The sequence below is a fragment of the Panicum virgatum genome, chromosome 3K (genome assembly GCF_016808335.1).
Source record: "Panicum virgatum strain AP13 chromosome 3K, P.virgatum_v5, whole genome shotgun sequence".
NCBI classification, from domain to species: Eukaryota; Viridiplantae; Streptophyta; class Magnoliopsida; order Poales; family Poaceae; genus Panicum; species Panicum virgatum.
Window position 1 is genome coordinate 10,220,033 of NC_053138.1, and position 23,744 is coordinate 10,243,776.

At 51.2% G+C, this 23,744-nt stretch overlaps 1 protein-coding gene and 2 pseudogenes across 2 annotated transcripts; 2 read left to right on the plus strand and 1 right to left on the minus strand.

Moving 5' to 3' along the window:
• Positions 1-5,340: 5,340 nt before the first annotated feature.
• On the plus strand, positions 5,341-8,614 carry LOC120697469 (histone H3.3-like). Its single transcript, XM_039980721.1, has 5 exons — positions 5,341-5,648; positions 7,531-7,624; positions 7,813-7,889; positions 7,993-8,083; positions 8,189-8,614. Exons 2-5 carry the CDS (start codon positions 7,553-7,555, stop codon positions 8,357-8,359), a joined length of 411 nt encoding a protein of 136 aa, XP_039836655.1. The 5' UTR covers positions 5,341-5,648; positions 7,531-7,552; the 3' UTR covers positions 8,360-8,614.
• Positions 8,615-10,135: 1,521 nt separating this feature from the next.
• On the minus strand, positions 10,136-13,718 carry LOC120700584 (annotated as a pseudogene).
• A 458-nt stretch (positions 13,719-14,176) lies between these two features.
• LOC120700585 lies at positions 14,177-18,181 on the plus strand (annotated as a pseudogene). The gene is made up of 5 exons (XR_005685932.1): positions 14,177-14,512; positions 14,641-15,141; positions 16,227-16,586; positions 16,717-16,817; positions 17,427-18,181. The product of XR_005685932.1 is annotated as an uncharacterized LOC120700585 (transcript).
• Positions 18,182-23,744: the final 5,563 nt, after the last annotated feature.

The following is a 23,744-nucleotide window of genomic DNA, read 5'->3' on the forward strand; positions in this document are numbered from 1 at the left end:
AACAAGTGTACCAAGCATTGTTGGATAGAAGCAAGAATGGCAAACTAGGCAAGAAAGATACAACAATTGTTGCTCATCAATTTGAAGTGCACATTAGATCAGTTCAGCGCTTATGGAAGCAAGATAAAACCCAACTTGCTCATAACATTCCGGTCGTGGTTGCTAGTCAAAAGAAAGGTAGATGTGGTCGTAAGGCAATCCCTCTTGATTTAGAACAATTGCACAACATTCCTCTCAAGCGAAGAATGACCATAGAAGATGTATCTAGTGGACTTGGTATTAGCAAATCTAGGATACAAAGGTATTTGAAAAAAGGTTTGCTTAGGCTCCACTCTAGTAGCATCAAACCTTACCTCACTGATGCTAATAAGAAGACTCGGTTGAAGTGGTGTATTGACATGATTGAGCAAGGTTTGGTTGGTGATCCAAAGTTTAAGAATTTTTTTGAATGTGTGTTCATTGATGAAAAATGGTTCTATCTCTCTCAAAAATCTGAGAAATACTACTTTCTACCCGAGGAAGATGAACCACACCGCACTTGCAAGAACAAGAATTACATCCACAGGATCATGTTTTTGTGTGTTTGTGCTCGGCCAAGGTTTAGGAATGGAGAGTGTACTTTTGATAGGAAAATCGGTTATTTTCCACTTGTCACTTATGAAAGGGCTGTTAGAAGAAGTGAAAACCGTCTTCTTGGTGAACAAGTTATCAAGCCAATAACTTCAATCACAAGAGATGTGAGGCTGCTAAGCAAGATGAGTTTGACATTCGGCTTATTTGGCAACCACCCAATTCTCCGGATTTTAACATTCTAGACTTGGGGTTTTTTCGAGCAATTCAAGCTATTCAATACAAGAAGGATGCAAAAACAATAAAAGATCTAGTTCCAGCCATGCAGCAGGTAAATAGATCACTTGTTCACTTGTTATATTGTTTCTTTAACAACTAAATGGAGTACTCATTGACTCATTACTTGAACACATGTTTTGTAGGCATTCCAAGAGTATTATCCATGCAAAGCAAATAGGATCTTTGTAACACTATAGAGTGTTTTGAAGGAAGCCATGAAGATTAAAGGATGCAACAAGATTAAGATTCCTCACATGCAAAAACAGAGACTGGAAAGAGAAGATCGGTTGCCATTGCAAATGTCTTGTGAAGCTTCCTTGCTAGCCGAAGCAATTGCTAGTCTCCCTGCAAATTAGAAGATGCAAGTTAGATAGCTGGTGTACCTTACTGATGCAAGATAGTTTATGTATCTTAGGTTAAATGCATGAACGAGAAGATGTAACCTTACTGATCTTTGTTTGGATCTTCCATGGAGGCATCTTGCTTCATCTTCAATTGATCGTCCAATGTCTTCATGATATGGTCAGGCACCATGGCTGACAAATCAGTGGCTGACAAATCACTATCGATTCCTTAAAAAGACCATTAACGATCCAAGTTGTTAATATAAGAGGTTCAAGTACATGAAATGGACTAGGCCTTGTTTAGTTTCCGCCGTAAATTTTTTGAAATAAAATTTTTTCACATTTGAAGTATTAAACATAGACTAATTATAAAACTAATTACAGAACTTGTCTATAAACTTCGAGACGAATTTATTAAGACTAATTAAGCCATCATTAGCACATGGTACTGTAGCAGTTATTGTAGTAATTTAGTATCTAATCATAGTCTAATTAGACTCATTAGATTCGTCTCGTAATTTACAAGCAAACTATGCAATTAGTTTTTATAAAATTCCTGTTCGATGTGATAGATTTAGAATATTGAATTTTGTAACTAAACAAGGGGTAGGGGTAGGTACACCGTCGAGCATTGCCACTTCTAAATGTCGTAAAGTTGGTATACGTAATCACTTGAGGTAGGGTATATTTTGTTGGCTTCTTGCTCCGTAGTTCGTACGGTGGCAATGGGGTGGCAAGAAGCCAAGAAGTCGCCAGTCTGAACTGAAGTCCGGGGGGCCGAGCCTAGCTCGGTTGGCGAGCGCTCGAGCTGCGGAGGCCACCAACCCGGCGTTGTGATTTTCCCACCGGGTGTTGAGGTGCGCGGGTGCGTAGATGGGTATGGTGTGAGCGACTTATTGAGGCGCGTCCCGATGCCTAACCCCTTACATGATAGGGCAGTGCTTCTGGATACTTTAAAAAAAAACTGAAGTTCGGAGGTATTAGAGGCCGGAAGGCAGCGGCGGAGCTAGAATTCTAGAGTAGGGTATTGTCAACTTCCAACAAGTTAAAAAGTTTACATAAACAGTAAAGCCTCTCATCTGCCCGCGCTCGTGGTCGTTGGACGCGGCTCCCGGTTCCGGCCTCCGTCCACTTGCCCATCTAGAATTTTCGCCTTTTGATGCTTTGGATTTTGGAGAACCGTAAATGGAACGGCGAACGGAACTATAAGAGGAGGGATAGAGACTCGGAACATAGAGAAAATAAGAGAGAACAAAGCAAGCCGGTGGGTTGTTGTCTCTTGGTGACTTGTAGCCTTTTGTAGACCGTGATTTGTGGGCCGAAGCTAGTCTAGTGGGAGCAGGATTTATTTATAGGTTGGATTGTCTATTTGGGTTTTGAGCTTAAGAATGGAAATTGTGACTATAGGGCTGGTTGATTTGCTACCAATTTTTGCCGTTTGGCTACCAATTGGTTTGTGTCTAAAAATTGATCATTTTAACAAAAATCGTGGTAAGTTATTATAAACTTTTCAAACCTTACAAGAGAAAAAAATATTAATTGGCACTAAATCAAATCTATTATCTATTACTACTAACTAGTATAGACGCACTTGCGACACGCACGTGTGACATACATGTAATTTAAGAAACTAATTAGATTTAATTTAAAGTGTATTGAGATAATCAACCACATTGTGCAAGAAGAAATAATTTAGATATATATATATATATATATATATATATATATATATATATAGGAACATCTACTGGTGTTGGCTATTGGGATCGAAGAGAGTCCTGGTGCGGGTGGGTATGAGCGAGGAGAGTCCGAGTTCTTCCATGTGCGCGGATAGCAAGAGTCAAGAGAGGGGCGGTTGGGTAAGCGAGGGATTGGTGAGAAAAACAATTAGATTTTGGTAGAAACGCTCTCTAACTCGTAGCTTTTATGAGTCTACACCTCTTTTCACCTTACTCCACCTTGACTGGTGGGTCCAACGTGAGGGGTAAAGTGGGCCCGATTTAGATGAGAAACGTTTTCAATTGTTTCAATTTTCTAGCAAAAATGCCCGTACGTTGCTACGGACTAATATCGTATAAATATATTATTAGTTATTTTTGCTATTGCAGCAAAGAGCTATGGTTGGTCCAGGCTAAAATATCATTGATGCCACCAAAATCACCTTCTGCTGCTTCCCCATGCAGCATACTGAAATTCCACCCATAACACCTTTTTGCTAGTATAGTTACATTTTTCTCGTCAGGCCATTCAGCACTGCACACATGTTTGGCCATATCCATCAGAAAGAAAATAATTGCAATAGAAATCCTAATAGTTGGGCATGATTATATTAAATAAAAACATTTACACGTTTGAAGGGTCTATCTAGTTCAGATCAGAGCACTACGAAAAGATCTACAAAGAAGATTTTCCATAGCACAAGACAACAATGCTTATTTTGTTGGTTCAAGACAACAATATGTGTAAATTCCAAATGAAAGATAATAGCATCAAGACACACCTCTTTCTAAGGGTAGAATTGCTCATCGTAGAAGACGTGACGAAATTTCCGCTCAATGCCATCAAGAACTTCTACAATCAACTCCTGGAAAATGAGGCTACTGGGTGAAACCCTACATAGTTATTGGGGAATCATAACAATAAATATTTAAGTTCACTTTGTGTAACAAGATCAGTTCCAATAATGAACTGAAACTTGACAAAAGCTGCACAGGCAAACCAATGGAGGAAACACTTTCTCATCTGCTCGACCGGGAATAATAGAGAATCCACTATGTGTACTTGTGTCACTTGCAGTTAATGTTTGCAAAAAATAGTTTGTTGGATGCTTATTGGAAGATCCTAATTCAGCGGTTAAGTACGGGTCCTTCAGTTCATGCTGCACAAATGAACAGTGATACTATAAAATGGAAATCTTGATAAGATATAAAGAATTAGTATCACATATATAGACACGTATAACTTAGCCACCTGAATCCTTGCAGGCAAGCAATATTGTGTGGAATTTCTTTAGCAAGCTGATAGCCGGCAATGGACTCGCGCGGTCACATGGCGGCGATCAATCTGCTCGCTAACAGCGTCGTAGGAGCAGCGCTGTGCTGGTGGGTGGCATTACCCTTGATTCGCGCTCACCATGCTCGATTCGTTGGGTAGCATCGCGGCACGCCAGCACTCCGGCAGGAAGAGAGCTACGATGGACAGCTGAAGAAGAGGCCGGGAGAGCGTGATGGTGCGCACCAGTAGCGAACGGTGGAGAGTGAGGCTGCTTGACCTTGAAGAAGACGGAGGTGGTTCAGGCTCCACGTTGCGGCGGCGCTCCCGAAGCGATGGAGGCTAGTCGCGTGGATGCTCGCGGTGGCATATTTGGCCGGCAGGCGGCACCTGCGGCGAATCCGGCAGAGGAAAACAGTGGCAGCGCTACTCCATCATCATGCTCGTGTCGCGATTGCGGTGCATGGCAAAGGCGAGGAGCGGCGATAGGGGCGTGCACAGAGAATCAGGCATGGGCGCCAAGGAGAGAGTACGTAGCGCCGGCGCTGCGCAGGACCGAGTCGGGCCGCCGTGACAACTGACATGAATGAAGGAGCTGCGCACGGCCGAGTTCTAGTTGAAGACGACGTGGGCGGAGCCACGGAGGAGCTGCGCGGTCGAGTCCCGATCGAAGGCGACTATACGGGAACAGGGACCGGAGGGGCGGAGGTTGAGTGGACCCACCTGTCAGCGACCAGCAGCGCGTACGCGGCGGGTAGGTGCCGAAGAGGTGAGAAAAAAATTCGATTTTGGCACAAACGTTCTCTAACTCGCAGTTTTTATGGGTCTCCACCTCTTCCCACCTCCCTCCGTCTTGACACGCGGGTCTATTGTGAGGGGTACGGTGAACCCAATATAAGTGAAAAAGATTTTCAATTATTTTCAGTCTAAAGGTGATATTTTTTTCCTACGTCTTTCGTCGGCTTCGTACGTCACCTCCTCCACCGTCGTCCGTCCGCAGTCTGATTTGCACCGTCCGTTTCTAAATCCTCCGCATCGAAGGCCAGCAATTGATTCGATCCAGTAATGTCTCCTTGGGTACTGCAGCCCCACCCGCGAATCGCGATGGGCCTGCCTCCTGCGATGTGCCCCTATCCCCCACCCCGCACACGGCACAGCCGCCGCCTCCGCGTCTCTGCCCCCTCCGGCCGCTCCCGCCGCCTCCGCCCTGCCCTCGCCCAGCGCCCTCCCCCTCCCCCTCGCACACGCACCAGCACGACCGACGCCCTGCCACTCGCGCCCGGCTGCCCGTTCCCCTCGCGACGCCGATCCCTTACTGAACGAAACACCAATCCCTCCTCACCCTGTCGCCCTCGCCCAGCCCTTCCTCACATGCCGTGCCGTACGCCGCTATCATCAACGAGATTGGACTCGATTGGTGGCGCCACTTACCTGCCCTGCGTCTTCTTCCTCATGGTGGTCTAGGTAAGCCATCTGATCTGATTCAATATATTTATGCCATCCTCGGATTGTTGTTCTACCTTTGTTTCTCTGGTCGTCTCGTGTCCGCGAGCGACTTCCTAGCCTTCTGTTCTATCTTTGTTTGTGATCTGATCTGATCTGATCCCATCTCATCCTCTTGGTCGTGGTGATCACCTTGCCGGTTCATGGCTTGAGCGGTGCAAGATTGATAGAAGGCGAGTTAGTTTAAACAATAGACCTAGGTTTACAACTCTCAAAACAGTCCTTCTTCCTGCTCCTTACTCCCTGATTGATCTATCGTTGTTTATATGTAACACATTCAGAATTGCCAAATATCAAGCAGAGCATGTTAGCCCATGTTGTGAACTAGCAAGTAACAAATTCAGCGATCTACAGTTACCATGTACATATTAGCATCAGGTGTCACAATGTTGAGTGTACATATTATCAGGAAGTCTCGTCAGTAGTGGTTAATCTCATCAGGTGTTTATGTGTAGTGATTAATCTTTGGATTAGGGGTGAATTAATCGGGATCAACAAATTGTTGAATTAATTAGATATGATAGCAAGACTTATTTTTCTGCAGTCTGATAAGTCAGTGTTTCAGTTGAATTTATTTGTCAGGCAGCATTTCAGTGTGATTTTGATGCAAATGGATGGATAGTTTAGATTGAGTTCGATAGAGTTTTTCATGTGATCTGCTCTGCTGCTTGTCTTGCCATCGCATATGCATGTTTTGCACTATGACATATTTCTGTTAGCTTCATTGTAGCATTGGTGTTGTACCTTTATTCCCTAAAACTGAAACCTCAGTGTTTCTGTTTATTTAGCTTCTCCTATTGTTTCAGTTGAATTCATTACGGCAGGCAGGATGAAGGTTATTTTGATGCAAATGATTGGATAATTTAAATTCTGTTTGGGAGAGTTTTTCAAGTGATTTGTTCACATTTATCTGCTATACTGTGAATCTTGCCATCCTATATGCGTGTTTTGCTCTCCGAGAAGTTTCTGATAGCTGAAGAATCAGTGTAGGATACATGCCATGCCTTTATTTTTAAAGCTGAAAGTTCAAGGTTTCTATTTATTTAGCTTCTCCTATTGTGCTATATATCTGCAGTCCACCATGTCATGTGAATGTTCTAGCAGTAGAGACAATATTTTTTTAGGGTCCTTCTTTCTGCGCATGTTAGGACCAGCATGCTACCTAAAGATGTGGCTTAAATGAAACAACCATGTCATGCCTGAACTTTCGATTGAGAGAATGTTATGGATGTATGATTTTGATTGTTTGTCGAAAATGATTAACTACTCATCTATCCTTAAATGATGCATCAATGCTTCTACTAATGTTGGGTACACTTAAACTAGCGTTGGTTCTGTAATTGAAATGTGATTTGAGCAACAGTTTGTTATTTGCATGAATCGTAGTGAGGCTGATGCACTCTGTTAATTATTTTGTCAGGAACAATCTATAGTTTGGCTTCTGGTGTGGCTCCAATTAGGATATTAAGAAGAACCATCAGTTTATTAATGCTCATATGTTGTAGTGAAGACCTGAAGATGGGTAGGTTTTTGTATTTGTGGTAATAGGCAGTCTGGCTACATTGTCCGTCTAATTTGATTGAAATTTTTTGTGCTTTTCATGTTTTTACTGGGAGATCATTATATTTTGAGGTATTGGGCTATTAGCCGTTTATTATTCATAGTTGTAAAAGGAATGATCATGTTTGGATATAGAATATAGATTATAATCGTATCAACATTTTCTGAATAATTCTATGGTTCTATGGGATTTTAAATTTCCTGCATACTGAATTTACTGATTTGTCAGGAACAATCTAAAGTTTGCCTAACAATTTACTGATTACAATTTTTCTGTTTTCAGGTAAACCAGACCTTTGGGACACATGTCTCGTACTAAACAAACCGCTCGCAAGTCCACTGGAGGAAAGGCTCCTAGGAAGCAACTAGCCACCAAGGTTTGTAAATTTATTCTTATGCCATTTTTTTGTTACTGTCTTCAACTATGCTGCCCAACTCTGGCTACTCTGTTTTAGGGTGGAAAAGTTATCTGTTGTCTACTTATAGATATCTGACTTCAATGCGTTGGTTCTATTAGTTTTATTTGCAAAATGGTTATTTACTATGTGACTTTGTTTTTTGACAGGCTCTCCGTAAGTCTGCGCCCACAACTGGGGGAGTGAAGAAGGCTCACCGTTACCGCCCTGGGATTGTTGCTCTTCGGTGTGTGAAATACTGAAATATTATTCATTTGGTTTACTATTGTACTAACTGAAATGATTCTCTGCCAAATTGGCAATTTCTAAACTTATGCCTGATTCTGCAGTGAAATCTGCAAGTACCAGAAGAGCACTAACCTGCTCATAAGGAAGCTTCCATCCCAGAGGCTTGTTAGGGAGATTGCCCAAGATTTCGAGGTGAGATTTGTATTCATATTGCTATATTGTGATCAGTCATGTGGTGCCACAGTTCTGAAGTATAACTAGAAACTTCCCTTAACCTCTTCCTGTGTATTTGTGCAGACTGATATGTGTTTCCAGAGCCATGCAGTGGTTGCCCAGCAGGAGGCTGCGGAAGCATACCTGGTGGGTCTGTTCGAGGACACCAACCTGTGTGCCATCCACGCCAAGCGCGTGACAATCATGCCCAAGGACATTCAGCTGGCTAGGAGGATTCGCGGCGAGAGGGCTTAGTTTCATTGCTCTGGTGTGCATGTGTTCGATGCAGCTGCATTTGTGATGTTGGTGCTTAACATCTCAGTGTTTTGAACTTTGAATAGTCATAGTGTTCGTTTGTGGTGCTAGGTTAGGTGCTTCTGCAATCTTACTATGTTTTTAGACTTCAGTCGTTTGCTACCTAATTCATCTTATAAGTGCTTGCCATCCACCGGATTGGTGTGTATCTAGGTTTATCTGAATTCTGAATCTTGAATTGGTTTTATTTTATCAGCTCCGGTTGCATTATATTGTGCTGAGGATTTTGAGTTTCTGCACGATGTGGACTGCTGCGGTGTTAGTGGACCCAGCTTGATGTGATCAAGGTATGTGGAAAGCTTTTCAGTGATTATGTCATGTAGACATAGTTGACCAGTCACATTGTGCATCCTGCTATATGTTATCACGGCACCATGATCAACTCATTATCCATGTGATTATTTAGGCCTCGATTCTTCTACTACTTTTAGCTTAATGGCAACCAGTGGATAATGGGTAGATGTCTGATTATTTACTACAACTATCTAAGCTAAAGATTTTCACTACTACTATCTAAGCTAAAGATTTTCTCAAAAAAGTTGTATGGATTGCTGGTTACTGCATTTATGATTACGGACTAAAGATATTGCAGGGTGCTGAGCATTGTTCTGCATGTTATCGTGCCCTTGATTTTTTGGACTACCCAGACAATGCTGATATTGATGAGAGGATAGATATCCGGTCTCTCAGATGCATTCTTTATGCAATCATGTAATGTAGTAATGAACTATACCATAGTATGCAACTGATAGAATTCCTTCGTTTGGCAAGGAATAAACAAAAATTCCTAGCATATCAACATGGTATTAATTGAATAAAGGAGTTAAGATTATGTGTAGAGTTAATTCACAAACTAAGGAGTAGGAATTCCTGAAAATGATTCTTATGCTTGCACCTGTAGCAACGCACGGGCATACACCTAGTGAATACCTAAATTTCTTGCCAACAATTTAGCATGCCTTAATTTTGGCGAGCCAAGATTAAATTTAGCATGCTTAAGAAGACGAGGGCTGGTAACTACCAGACGTGCTCCTTGCGCCTCCGCTACGGCTTCAACTTCCTCCTCGCCGACTGTGCCGCCGCCACCACAAACAGACGGTACCTGTTTCTGCTGAACGTGGTGCGGCAGCCGTTTGGCCGAGCCATCTCCGTGCCTCGCATCGCCATGGATGAGCGCGGAGCCTCCTCAGAGGACATGAACTCGCGGTACGCGCGCAGCAGCAGCTGTCCCGAGGAGGCCGGTGAGTTCATCAGCTATTACCAGAGCTCCTCGTTCAGAGTTGCACGCGCTGATCCTGCAAACGGGCTGCCCAGCCCTGACGGCCGGTTCCAGTTTGAGGTGCTGGATGAGATGACGAGGACGACGCAATACAGGTGGCCGTCCGCATTGATCCATGTCTGTCTTAGTTGCATCGATCTAGGTAGTTGATTAGGACCTGCTGTTTGTCTACGTTCACCAGTCACTTGTCACCACTAGCTGGTTGAAATCCTAGGTTAGGTTTGTATGTATGCATGACAGCATGAGACTGCAAGGACATGGCAATCTAATGGCAGGTATGCTTTTGTTGGTCCTGTAACGGGCTACATGGTGACATGTCAACCAAGCCAATTATATTGTCTCCTAATTAAGGCGTTACGCAGTGCAGCACTTTGTTTGATTCCTAATTAAACTTGTGAGTTTTAACCATGTTACTCATCAAGAGCCAATGACGAAATTACTGAGCTACTAGCTAGAGGGTTGCAGATGCAGGGACGGCAAACTGTCTGAACTGCTCGCACTCCTCGGCGCCGATGTCGACGAACGCCTCGATGAGCTGAGGCATGGTGCCGGCGAGCGCGAGCGCGAACCCCTTGGAGCACCGCCGCTCGCCGCTCCGCGCCGGCGGGGCGCGTGCCTCGCCGTCGAGCGAGCCGACGCGGCACCCTGTCCGCATGTACGCCGCGCAGGCCCGGAGCACGAGCCTCCCGCGGCGGCGGAAGTGGCCCTCGACGAACGCCTCGAACCCCGCCGGCGGGCGGCGCAGCAGGTGCAGCATGGTCCGGAGCGTGAGGAGGTAGGCGTTCTCGGCGTAGGGGAGCGCGTTGCGCGCGCCCTGGGGCGTGCCGAGCAGCTCCTCGTAGCCGGCCTCGTTGTAGTAGGGCTGCTCCGTGAGCACCAGGCCCTGGATGGAGACGACCACCTGGAGGATGCTGGAGTTGGCCGGCGACCAGACCTCGGGGCCCTCGCCGTCGAAGGTGTCGAGCAGGCTCAGGCACACGGTGCCGGACTTGTCCAGGTTGGGGTTCACGCAGAGGCCGAAGGAGCGGTAGCACACCTGCGGCGGCGCGGCCGGGTACGACGGCGGCAGCTGCAGGTCGAAGAAGAAGAGGCCGTCCTGGTATGGCGTCCCCGCGGCGCCCACCATTGCCGCCCGGAGGAGGTCCATGCGGTCCTCGAATGCCCGAACGTAGATAGTTTCTGAATAATCACATGAAAAGTTCAGTTAGGACCTTACTATATGTAGCAGGTATACCGCTTAACCACTTTTTTTGTACAAAAAAAAACTAATCACATGGGAAGGAAATGGGCACTCAAGCATGCTTAATTCATCAAAGTAAAACATCGTTAATCACTCAAGGAAATCGTGGTAGAATTTTTTTTCTGTCATGTTTGTACTGTACTGTCCCCTAAAAAAATGTTTGTACTGTATTGTACCGGGTAAGTTGTTCTGCAGAATTTTCCACTCATTTTGCACTCTCTTTGTCCACTTTCTACCGACGGCAGCACCCTGCAGTTGATCAAATTTAATAAAGTCAAGCATCAATCAAGCCGTTATATATGTTCCCCAAATAGCTGTGGTTGACAAGGATAACTATGCAGTTAAACCTTTTGTTTTGATATGTCCATATAAGATGCATAGTGATGATTACATTTTTCATGATATCCGCATTTGCTTTTATAAACTTGTGTCAAACATATTGCAGCAAATTGTAACTGTCGGATTGCATTTTGTTGAGTTTAAAGCCAAGACAACTGTTTCAACAAATGTTGTAGTAGCTACCTAGTTTTCCAAAATCAGCATCCTGCATATTACATACAAGTATGGAATGAACATGACTGCATCACTGTTAATTTTTTCAAATAACCTATGTTCATGAAAATGGTTCTCTGTATGTATGTCGGTCATTGTTTATCGTGTACATTATTTGCAGTGGTGAGTGTGCATGCGTATATGTGAGCGTTAGGCTGTAAATTATTTTTCGTAAAAAAATATACCAAATTAACCGCACGCACCTGCTCCATATCACTTGGGTAATGGTGATCCGAAGGGCTTTGCACGACGTCGAACTGTAGGAAGCGAAGCAGGTCCTCGACACTGGCACCAGCAGCATCAACAGCCACCTTTGCCTCCTCAGCAGGGTCACCTCCACCACCTCCATCGTCCTCTTGTCCTTGGATTCCATCATCAGTAGAATCATGGTCTCCTTCCCTATTATTGTCAGCTTGGCGCTCAATGAGAAGAGTAGTGGTGACACCGCCATCGGTGGTGGCAAGTTCTTGATGATCCTCCTTCTCATGTGGCTTGATAAATTGCTGCTTCAGTTCGTCATCGAGCTCGTCGATATTTTGCCGTTGGATGACAGCTATCTCGTGAGGCAGAACCTGAAGTTGGCACCCATTGAATTTGAATCAGAGGGCCAATTATTAGCTCATTTAACAATCACGGAGTTTTTTTAAATAGTTGAAATAATTGAAGATGTAACCACTAGATATTTGAAACAGAATTTCCTTTGTTGCTAGAGTTTTTTTTTTCGTTAATTGAGAGATGATAGTGATACCTTGGATGTGTTGCCGTCGAGCCATCTGACTTGGACGTGTCCGTCACATAGATCACTAACATATCCAACCCATGAAATATCTCTGGCAATGGCGCCGGCGCCACCGGTGGCGGGAGCAGCAACTCCGCTGCCGTCTTGTGCCGGCGGCGGCTGATGATCCCGGCGGCGACGGGAGGCGCACGACAACACATCCGTAGAAAATATCGTTATCCGTCCTCAGAATATCGTACGCGCTCACGGTCTCATCGCCGCACTCGACCTCGCAGCTGGCGGGCGACGGCGACGAAGGCTTGAGCCACGACCAGCGCACGGTGTGGTCACGGCAGTCGTGGCTCCTCACGACGCCGACGCGCGCCTCGCCGCCGCCGTCGACGTCACCTGCTTCGCCGGCACCGGCAACGACGACACGCTCTCCCGGGAAGAAGTCGTAGTCGTTGAGCCCCGCGAATGGCTCCAGCGACGCCGAGGGCACGCCGCGCCGCCGCGTGCCGTCCTGCCACAGCACGTCGACGGTGGTGCGGACTTCGGCGACGCACACGGACCGCTCGAACTCCGCGCGCGTCGTCTGGTCGTCGTCTCGGCAGCCATGGGGACGGGGGTTCCGGAAGAAGCAGTGGTCACCGACGCCCCCACTCGGCATCGGGGAAGAGGGCCAGGCTGCCGACGTCGCGGTAGTGGACAGCAGGCGGCGGCGCGGACGCCCGGACGCGGCCGCGGTCGGCGCCCAGGTGCGCCGACGCGAGCCAGTATACGAGCACGGCGGCCGTGGTCACCTTGCAGACGGTGCCCTCGACGCGGCTAGGGTTTCAGCACCCGTTGAGCCACTGGCAGGGCTCGAACGTGGACGGCTGGTGGTCGCCGGCGACGACGCGCTTCCCAGGATAGTAGCGGCTGTTCCGGTACGGGACGTATGCGCGGTCAGGCGCCTTGGCTGCTAGATTAGCCATGGCGGCGGAGCCCCAGTCCACCCTGCAGACGGCGCCGTCGTCGAACAGCACGTCGACGTTGACGAACACCGTGACGACCACGCCGAGCCACGGCCCGGACACGACCCAGTCGCCGTAGCAAAGCTCCCGGACGCGCCGCAGCTCGCCCGGCGACACGCCCCTGGCGACCACCACCGGCGGCCTGGCCTCGGCGGCGGCGGCTTCCTCTTCCCGGACCGCGCCGTTCAGCTGGATAAGGTCGAGCTCCGTGTAGTAGACGGCCGTGACGACCCCGACCTGCCCCCCGGGGTCCGACGCCGACGTGACGTTCTGGCCCCGGAACATGGAGCAGCCCCGGTGACGACGGTGAGGTCACGGAGCTCCCGGGTCACCAGGGTGCCGTCGGCGCACAGCACGAGCGCCGACGGCTCGCCGGCTGTGGGAAACGCCAGCCCGCGGTCGCCGTGCGCTCCTGCCGCCGGCTCGAACTTGACGAGGTCCGTTGTGTGAACTACTGTTACAGGACGCGCCGGCGTGGCCTCACCGCCGTCCATCGTGTCTTGCTTTTAATTTGCTTCTCGCCGGCCGAGCAATAGGGATGTTTGTTTTTCGTATAAATAAACCATCCAAGTAAAGCAAACTGCAGAATAATCCCGTTTCCTTTCGTTTTTTACGGAGGAAAAAGACACACAATCCCGATTCAGGACTAGTACCTATCTCGTTAGTATTTTATATTCCTTCCGGTTCAAATCGTTAAGGGGTTGAACTCATAGTCGTCCTTATACGTGCAAGGGAAGCAATAGGGTTTTAGTTTTGGGGGGAAAAAGGTAGCTAGGGACGACGCAGCCAGCTGGGCACAGATACATATAGATCGACGAATTTGCTGTCAGAAAAAAAAAACATGGAAGTCGAGAGGGTCAGCTCGTACCATGGTCGTCGTCGTCGGCGATCGCCGGTTGTGTTCGACGCCGGGGACGCCTCGTCGTTCTCGTTCAGAAGGAAGCGGAGTCGTATGGACTATGGCGGTGGCGATGCTGTGGCGGAGGATCAGTCGCGACGAGGTGGAGGAAGAGCAGGAGAAGATCTGCTGCCGCGGCCGAGGGCAGAGGAGGAGGAGGAGGAGGAGGACAGCGATGACGAGAGACCTATACGTTTCGTTCGTCGTCGAGGCTCCACCGCCGGACCGCCGTCGCAGGCACCGGCAACGGTGGCGACGGCACCAGAACCGTCACCGTCGTCATCGTGCTCGAACAATAGCTCCTCGGTGATCTGGGACGCTACGGTGGAGGACCACAGCGCCCTTGATTGTAGCATCTTCTACCTCCCGCTCAAGCCTCCAATCTTCCAGGTACCCGGCCATGGATCAATAATCCATGGAGCTTACTCCTCTTCCTTGTGATCTCAAACTCAGATTCGAATTCGATTTGTTCAAGAGATCAGGTAGGTTAATATGTTGACGCACGCGTGTGTGTGCAGTGCCACGTCGGGCACGTGGTGTGCTGCCGGTGCAACGACAAGCTGAGGCCGGCGACCCAGTGCCACAAGTGCCGCGCCCCGACGCCGGGCGGCTACCGCCGGAGCTACGACATGGAGACCCTGCTGGGCGCCATCCGAGTCCCGTGCCCGAACGCCGCCCGCGGCTGCGCGCACCGGCCGGCGTACCACGATCGCGACGCCCACGCCCTGGCGTGCCCGCACGCCGCGCCGTGCCGCTGCCCCGGCGAGGCCTGCGGCTTCGCCGGCCCGGCGGCGGCGCTCGCCGACCACGTCGCCGCCGAACACGGCTGGCCCTGCACCGCCGTGGACGCGGACGGGCCCGGCACCTCCCTCATCCTCCGCGACGGCTTCAACTTCCTCACCGTCACCGCCTCCCGAGCTGCTGCTGCTGCTACCTCCCCCAGCCATGGCGCCGCCACGAGCAAGTTCCTGTTCCTGCTGAACGTGGTGCCGGCGCGGCTGTTCGGCCGCGTCATCACGGTCTTCTGCATACACCCAGACCGCACCGCCACCGCCACCGCCTCCCCCCCCCCCCCCCCCCCCCCCCCCAAACTCCAGCTCTCCCGAACCCTAGCCTCATCCAGCCTCTCCCTCTCGGTCTCTCCGTCTCTCATCTCACTCTCGCCTCTCTCAGCCGCCGCCGCCCCCAGGCAGAGGGGCGTCCAGGTGGCCAAGCTGCCGCCGCGCCCGCCGGCCCCCAGCCCCCAGGCCGCCACTGCCCGCCGCACCCAGGCCTGCAGCCGGCGCCTCGCCGCGCAGGAACAGTGTTCTCCTCCTCTGATCCTCCCAATCCCTCCCTTCACCAACCCTAAATTCCCCAATCCCCCATCCCCCCATGCCAAATGCCAATCCCTCACCCCAGCGGCGCCTGATCGAGTCCAGCAGCGGCCGCGCGGGAGCAAGCCAGAGGCCGGAGGTGCGCCGTCACGGGTACAGTACAGGCGCCATTCGGTCGACCTTCCTCGTCGCCGTCCCCAACGCCTTCTCCGAGGTCCGTTCCGAGGAGATCCTCGTTCTTTCGCAGATCATTTATTTAGTGCCTTCTCTAGCTGATGAGGACTCAGGGTCAACAATTTCGCCGCGGGTCTTGCTATGATGGGAAATCGTGGCCATTGGCTTATTTTTATTTAACTCGAGCTCCGGTACTCTGTCATTTTTATGGCTGATCTCTGTTCTCTTTCATGTGTTGTTCTGCAGCATGGCAGCTCGTCTTGAGTTTGAAATGACTGTCCTTTTCCAGGATTAGCATTTTCCTCCCGAATTTTGTACACTCGTACTATAGAAGCCATGACCATGACAATTGCCATTAACATTAGTTTACATGTCCAATTGTGAATGTAGAATTTTAAGGCTGTCAAAATGAATTGGAAGACTGCATAGAACATATTGGGAGGCATGGAAGTCGAAGGGACCAGCCGGCGGCCACAGCAGGTGGTGGGGGAGGCTAGGGACTCCTCGTCCAACAGCAGGAAGCGGGCTCGTTTATTGCCGGTGCTGCAAGATCTGGAGGATGAGACTGAAGAAGAGCTTGTTTCTGAGGCCTACAATGATGTCCAATACATTAGGAGGAGCTGGAGCTAGAACAAGAGGAGGAAGAGGATGAGGAGGAGCAAAGTGAAAGCGAAAGCGAACATGAGTACTCTGATGGATCTGATGGTGGTGATATTGCAGAGGATCAGCACAATGAGCAGCAATCACAGCAAGATGGGGTAGGAGAAGATCACCCGCCGCAGCCACAGGTGGTGGTGGTGGTTGATAATAATGACGATGAATGCACTGTCATTCAAGGCTCCACTACACCTCCAGTGCCTCCGCCGTCATCATCGTCCTGCTTAGAAAGCTCAGTGGTCAGGGATGTGACGGCGGACTCCAGTGCCCTTGATTGTGGCATCTGCTTCCTACCGCTCAAGCCTCCCATCTTCCAGGTACACCCTCACCTTATGCTTTGATCCATCCATGGATTTAATCATGTTTATCTTTCTCTTTTCATCTTAAACTCAGATCTTCGCTGAGTTTATAATTCATTGAGCTAAGTATGTACATGCACATATGTAGTGCAACGTCGGCCATGTGGTGTGCTCTCCATGCCATGACAAGCTGGGTGTGCCGAGCAGCTGCCACGTTTGTTCTGCCCGGACCCCAGGTGGCTACCACAGGCAATGTTTTTTTATCCGACCGATTCCACCGAACCGCCGGCCACCGGTTCCGGTTAACCGGTTTGGTTTGACCGGTTACCGGTAAAAACCGGTCAAACTCAAATTTGAATTTAAAACCTGCAATTATACCGGTTTCGAACGGCTAACCGTCCGGTTAGACCGGTTTACCGGTCGGTTTGACCGGTAACCGGTCGGTTTAGGTTAAATTCAAATTTTTTTTCTTTTTTAGTTTAAATTCAAATGCCCGCAAAGTATACTAAATGAATGTTTGTATAATATGTTTTAGCCTAAATGAACCCTCCAACCCTTTTTTGTACTATTTTTACATTGTATTTGTATACTTTTGTATGCACGTTTTTTTTGTTTAACTTCAAATGCTCGCAAAGTATACTAAATGAATGAATATTTGAAAAAATTTGACACCATTAGATTCGTCGCAATTTAAAGTATTTTTAAGATTTTTTTTGGAATTTTTCCATTTTTTGGAATTCAAATTTAAAATTTGAATTTGGCCCGGTTTGAAACCGGCCGGAACCGGTCCGGGCCGGTTAGACCGGTAACCGCGATAACCGGACCGGTTCCGGCCGGTTTTTTTAACCCTGACCACAGGTGCCACGCCATGGAGCAGCTGGTGGACTCCATCCGTGTTCCGTGCCCGCACGCTGGCCATGGCTGCACTGACAGGCCGGGTGTATCACAACCGTGAAGGCCACGCCCAGGTGTGCCCCCACATGCCGTGCCGCTGCCCTGGCCAGGCCTGCGGCTTTGTTGGCTCCATGGCGGCGCTACTGCGCCATTTCGCTGCCGTGCACAGATGGCCCTGCACAACCGAGGATGAGGCTGCTGTTGGCTTCGACATTGAACTCCGTGACGGTTTCAATTTTATCACCGCCGTCCGTGCTGCTACAGACCAAGTCACCATGAATCAGCACCTGTTCCTGCTGAACATGGAGCGGGCGCCGTTCGGCCGCACCATCACTGCGTTCTGCATACACCCTTTCCATACCTCCACTGCCATGCTCAAGCTTACCTATGAGTGCTACAGGAGCTTTGACACGTGCAGCACGCATCACCAGTCATCGGAATTCAAGGTGGCCTGCACAGATCTCTCCAATGGGCTACCCGATCCCAGTGAGTGCTTCCTGTTCATCGTGCCGAGATCTGCCTGCAGAGATGACGAGGAGTTTACCAAGGTCAATGTTGTTATCACTCAAGCACCCAGCCAGTAGACCATCAGCATATTTAGTCATGTGAAGTATTTATTACAATGTGCTAATTTCTTATAGTTAAGTTTGACTCTTGTAACTCTCCGTCTGTGGACGAATTATAATGCATTGTTGGAAACTGGTTGGTATACTAATAAATTTCCCAAATATATATAATCATCATTATGTTTAGAACTACCTAGTTTTGCCACATAAGGAGGTATGCTAACTGATTTTTTTGTTGCAAGCGTTTCATTTGATATTTTAGATTATTTGTTAATTATACTGAAGTGCAGAGTTTAAAAGGATGTAACAGTACATCTAACTTTTGCTGCAGCCATGATTCCTGGCTTCATGATTGAACTATGACCATTTTGGTTTTATTTAGGGTTTGCCGAGATGCTGCAGGGGTGTTTAACTGAATTATGTCCATAATGTGACTCAATTTAAAAGCAAAAACTTGCATGGATAAGTTCTAATAATTGCGGAACAGATCACATGGTGCTGGCTAAAAGCTAAAACATGCGATGATAAGGTTGATGTTTGAAGCCCAATTTCAGTTCGTACCAATTATTCGTCTTAAAATTTGAATTTCACTTCAGCGGACCCTGACGATTCCCTATAATTCCCCCCCCCCCCCCCCCTGGAGTAGTCTGATTGCATTTGTTGAGACTTATCTGTGCCGTGATCAAATCTCTGCCAAATCAAACGTGCCATACTACAAAAGTTAGACCGAACAGGCCAGTTACGCATAAAACATTTTCAAATTTGAAGTAGAATACTCCTCCTTTCTAATGGCACGAGCTTAAATACCTGGGAGTATTTCATATTTGGACTGCAAATGGGTACATGCATGGGTGTCTACGTGGGCCAACAGCCCAAGAGTGTGGGCCAGTGCCTCGCTTAGGAAAAAAACAGCGTCTTTTTTATTTTTATATTTTTCGAAAACATTTTTTACAGAAATATATTTTCAATATCACAATTTACAGTTTCGTACCCCTACCGCCAGGGGCGGGCCCAGGATTTGAGAGTTGGGTATTCAAAATTTCAAAAGGTGTAATTTTTTAATAGCTCCAAATTTATAAATTACAATGCTAAATTTCAAAATAAAGATCAAATTTATCACTAGTCAGTTCACCTTGTGCTCAGGCTTAATTTCACTCAGACCTGCTTTTACTTGCTCGCCCAAGACATGGGCACAATTGTTGGAGCGGCGGAGCAGTGGAGGCCCTACCACACTGCGCAAAGCGGCAGCCCCAAGATGCTCCATGCCGTGCATGCTCGAGCTTGTTGACGCCCACTAACGACCATTTCTAGGTGTCAATTTGATCAAAAAATCATGAGAGTTTGCATTTCTTACACGCATCTTTATCCAAATAAATTCCTAAACCACACTTCACCTTGTAGAAAATGCAAGATGTGTTTTTGAGCTAATATGCAGGTTGCAAGCACACTTTGGCCCAGTATAAAATTACAGAAAATACCAGAGCACCGATTCAGGCTCAAATGGACCAAGTGTAGCCCAAGAACCCAGTTCAAACCACTCAAGACAGGCCGAGACCAGCATGGATCGGACAAGGGAGGCCAGAAAAGCCCACTAGAAGAGAGTTGGGGGCTGTTGGCGCCCCGGGCTGGTCGGCCGACCAGGCCCATGGGCCCCACCGCATCTGCTTTGCCACATGGTGCTTCACCATTGGTCCCTTAGGTCGGTTTCAAGGGTTTTAGCCCGTGGATCCCTTCTGTCGTGGTGCTGCAAACCACAGCCGGGTGGCGGAAGGCACCCGCCCTAGCCCAGAGGGTGTGTACTCAGGGGGTAGCTAGTCTTAGATCGATCTCACTCAAGAACACGAGGAACACAGCAGGATTTAGAGTGGTTCGGGCCGCCGGAGCGTAATACCCTACGTCCACTGTGTGTTGTATTGCCTTCCCACGAGAGTGAGAAGGTTACGAGAGCTTGAGTCAGTCTGGATTGTCCTGTGCATAGCGAGCGCCTCCCTTTTATATCTCAAGGGGGCGCGTACACAGCCGTTGGATCCCCGACAGGTGGGTCCAACGATGCAGTATAAAATAACGTACTGTTCATACATTATGGCGTCGCAGGCAAAGGAGATCTCTCTCTTGGATTCTCTTGCCTGCTCCCGGAGCCCTTCGTCCATCATGTCCTGGCGTTGTCTTGTCAGGTCGGGCCTGTCGTAGCTAGTGGCATCGCCCGCCACGTTGCTTAAGCGGGCGGTGTAGCTTGCGGCGTAGGCGGCATGATGGAAAAGCGTCGTGCTGTCGTATCCATTTAATGCTGCAAGCGGGCTCTGCGCGGTTGCGGCACAGGCGGCTCCACTGTGCTCCTTGGTAATACGCGGGGCACAGCGGGGCCTGTCAAAAGGCTGTCTCGTGTACCGCGGCGGCAGAGCACGCCTTGTCCATCGCATTAAATGCGGTAGGTGGGCGAGTCTTCCTGCGGAAGACTTGCGCACGATCCCACGTCTCCGGGACATGTGGCGGCTCCGGACCCCTACACGGTGAGGGGAGTCCGGACGGGCGCAGGAGGTCCCGGACCCCTCTGGGGGTCCTAGGCCTCGGCGGTCAGCTCGGAGCTTCCCTTCCTTAGAGACACGTGGCGTCACCGGACCCATCCTCAGGCGGGGAACGGTCCGGGGCCGTTGGCCTGGTGTGGGAAAAGCCTGGCCTGTGGGGCCTGGCTACTCCGTCTTTCCCGCGCAGCTACGGATAACTACGCGGGTCCTGCCTTGCTGCAGTAAGAGTGGGTATCCCTGTTACAGGGTACCGATAGTGGCCCCCGGGCCCACCTTGGGGGAGGTACGAACCCACAGGTGGGGCCACTTCTGCGATTTGGCTCTATATAGCTCGAAGTTCCTTTCTGCGGGGGTCTTGACCGGCTTTGACTACCCGTCGGGTTGGTTGCTGCCTCATCACATCGCAACGGCTTACTGACTTTGGGCCCCACGATCAGTGGTTCACCTAGTCATACGCGCGACGTTCGGCACTGTTGCGGCCGGAGTAAACGGATCATTTACCACCGGCGCAGCTCCCGAAAAGCTCGGCCACACCTGCGATTAATGCGCGCACGTCAGCTCAGCTTCCGCCTTGCTCCACGCGCGCGGGCGACGGTTCGGATCCCGCCTTTTCACACCTCCGTTGATTACCCGCTCTCCCTGACAGGTGGGCCTGGGCCCCCACGTCATGGACTGGGCGGTTAACTTCCAGATAAGGAGCGACCTGCCGACTCCTTACATTCCCGGCCTTGCTGGCGGAAGGTGGGAGGAGTGGCGCAGGGATTGGTTGATCGCCACCACCGAAGCCAACGAGCGCCTTGCCCTGCCGACCGCGGGGCCCGCCTCCGACAAAGCATCCTGGAGGGCCAAGCCATCGCTGCAGCCGGAGTTCGACTCCGTGCTGGACAAGATCAGGTCGCTGGCGGAGAGCGGCCTCACCTCATGGCACGTGCTCGGCGACTTCGTGAAGCGGCGGATCGCCCCCCTGAAGCCGCGGCCGCGACCGGCGTGGAGCTTCACCGGCCTCAACGATTGCAGCAGGACCCACCGCGGGGAGGGAAGCGACCTGACCCAGGAGGCCTTGGAGGTCCTGGTGCGGAACGTGACGGGAGACACCTTCATCCCGGAGAACCTGATCCTTCCGCAGAGCATAGTCCTCCTCTGCGAGGACCCGGCGAGGGTGGCGGTGCTGGCTACCCTGCCAACCCTGGACGACGGGGGACTGGCCCCACGGCAGACCGGAGGTGACCCGAACCGTGGGCTCCGGATCCCTGGCACGTCCGGGGATCAGGCTACGCTGAGCGCTGCGGGGTCCGGTGCCACCACGAAGGGGAAGCAGGCCGCGGCTAGCAGTGCGGTTGCGGCCGGCTCCAGCCGGGCACAGAGCAGCTCCGGCGCATCGTTGGGAGACGCAGGCCGGCGGAGGCTACTCCGGGGCGACGGGACCCTGGTCTCGGAGCCCGCCGCGAAGCGCCAGAGGTCTTCTGAGGGCGCTGGCCAAGGTAGCTCCCGGGCTGCTGGCCCCCATGGGTCCTCTGGCGCAACTGGACCACCACCATCGCCGCCAAGGGGTTCTTCCCGCCGGCAGCAAGAGCAGCAGCAACAAGAGCAGCCGCAAGTGCAGCGGCAGCAGGCACGCGGGCGGCAACAGCAGCAACTGGTGCGATCTCGGGTTGCGCCCATGCCACAGCCACAGGGACAGCAGCAGCGGGAGCAGGCCCGGGTTGCGCCTGCATCGCAGCTGCAGGGGCAGCAGCAGCATCAGGAGCAGCCGCAGGAGAAGAGGCCCGGGCTCCGGGGACGCTGGGTCCCCGGTACTTCCGGGTTAGTGTCATTCTACTCTCCTCCTTTGTGCCGGTGCTCTTTTTTTTCTGATGGCTTTTCTGCTTTGCAACCAGGGCTTCCCGCCCCAGCGGTTCCTCTACCGTCGCTGGCACATTGGCAGGTGCCCAGGCGGCGGCGGCCCTGGCGTCGACAGCGACGATGGCAGCAGGTGCGGGACCTTCAGGTACGGCGTCCTGTGCCAACCCCATGGTGCGTGGCATAGAGCTGACTAGCGTGCCATTTTTAGACTCCGCAGTGCTCAGTGCGGCGGCGGTGGTGGCGCCGGTGCTGGGTGCAGCCGCGCCCGACGCGGCGACGGTGGAGGCGCCGATACTGAACGCAGCCGCACCCGACACAACGGTGGAGGAAACGGCGGTACTGAGTGCAGCCGCGCCCGATGCCGTGGTGGCTGAAAAGCCGGCTCTGGGCGCCACGGCCCCCGACGCCGCAGCGGCGGAGGCGCGAGTGCTGGGCGGAGCCGCACCCGACACGGTGGTGGAGGTGCCGGTGCAGGGCGCAGCCGCACCCGACGCGGCCGCGTCCGCCACGGCGGCAGCGGGGGCGCCAGAGCTGGGCCCGGCCGCGCCCGACTCGGCGGCAGCGGGGGCGCCGGAGATGGGCCCGGCGGCGCCCGACTCGGCGACAGCGGAGGCGCCGGAGCTGAGCCCGACCGCGCCCGACTCGGCGGCAGCGGGGGCGCCGGAGCTGGGTCCGGCGGCGCCCGACTCGGCGACAGCGGAGGCGCCGGAGCTGAGCCCGGCCGCGCCCGACTCGGTGGTAGCAGAGGCGCCGGAGACAAGTGCCGCGGCAGAAGCCCCTACCTCCAGCTCCGGTCCTGCCGCAGAGGAGGAGTTGGAGGTGGTTTTTGGCAGGCGGCTCCTGCAGCTTCAACTTCCGGAGGAGGATGCGACTCCGCTTCCTCAGGTGCTGTTGCGAGTTCGGCGTTCGATCGAGGAGGCAACCTCCTCTGCCGAGGTGGCCTTCCGTCGGGAGTGGTCTGCTCTGGAGAGCAAGCGTCAGCGCCTCTCCGATTGGCACACCCGTCTGGAGGCGCATACGAAGGCTGAAGCCTCCCACGCCGCGGAAACTCGGTCAAAGCTCAAGGTGGACCAAGAGGCCTACCGAGCCAACCTTAAAAAGGTGTTTGACCGAGAGTTCGATGTGTCAAACCGAGAAAAATCCCTGGCGCAGCGGGAGCGGGACTTCACCCTGGAGGTTGTTGGCTTTGCTGCTCAACGGTCTGACCTCGAGGCCCACCTCGCAGCCCAACAGTCAGAGCTGGATACTCGCAGCGAGGACCTCGAGGTCCGGAGGCAGGAGCTCGACGTCTTCTCTGCGACTCTGCAGGGATGGCGTGAACAACTGCAGGAGAGGGCCCGCCAGCTGAC

Excerpts from the sequence above, each read along its gene's own strand:
- LOC120697469 (XM_039980721.1), top strand. The coding sequence starts at position 7,553 with ATGTCTCGTACTAAACAAACCGCTCGCAAGTCCACTGGAGGAAAGGCT. Across the intron at positions 7,625-7,812 it reads GGAAGCAACTAGCCACCAAG|GCTCTCCGTAAGTCTGCGCC; the intron begins GTTTGTAAATTT and ends GTTTTTTGACAG. Across the intron at positions 8,084-8,188 it reads AGATTGCCCAAGATTTCGAG|ACTGATATGTGTTTCCAGAG; the intron begins GTGAGATTTGTA and ends GTATTTGTGCAG.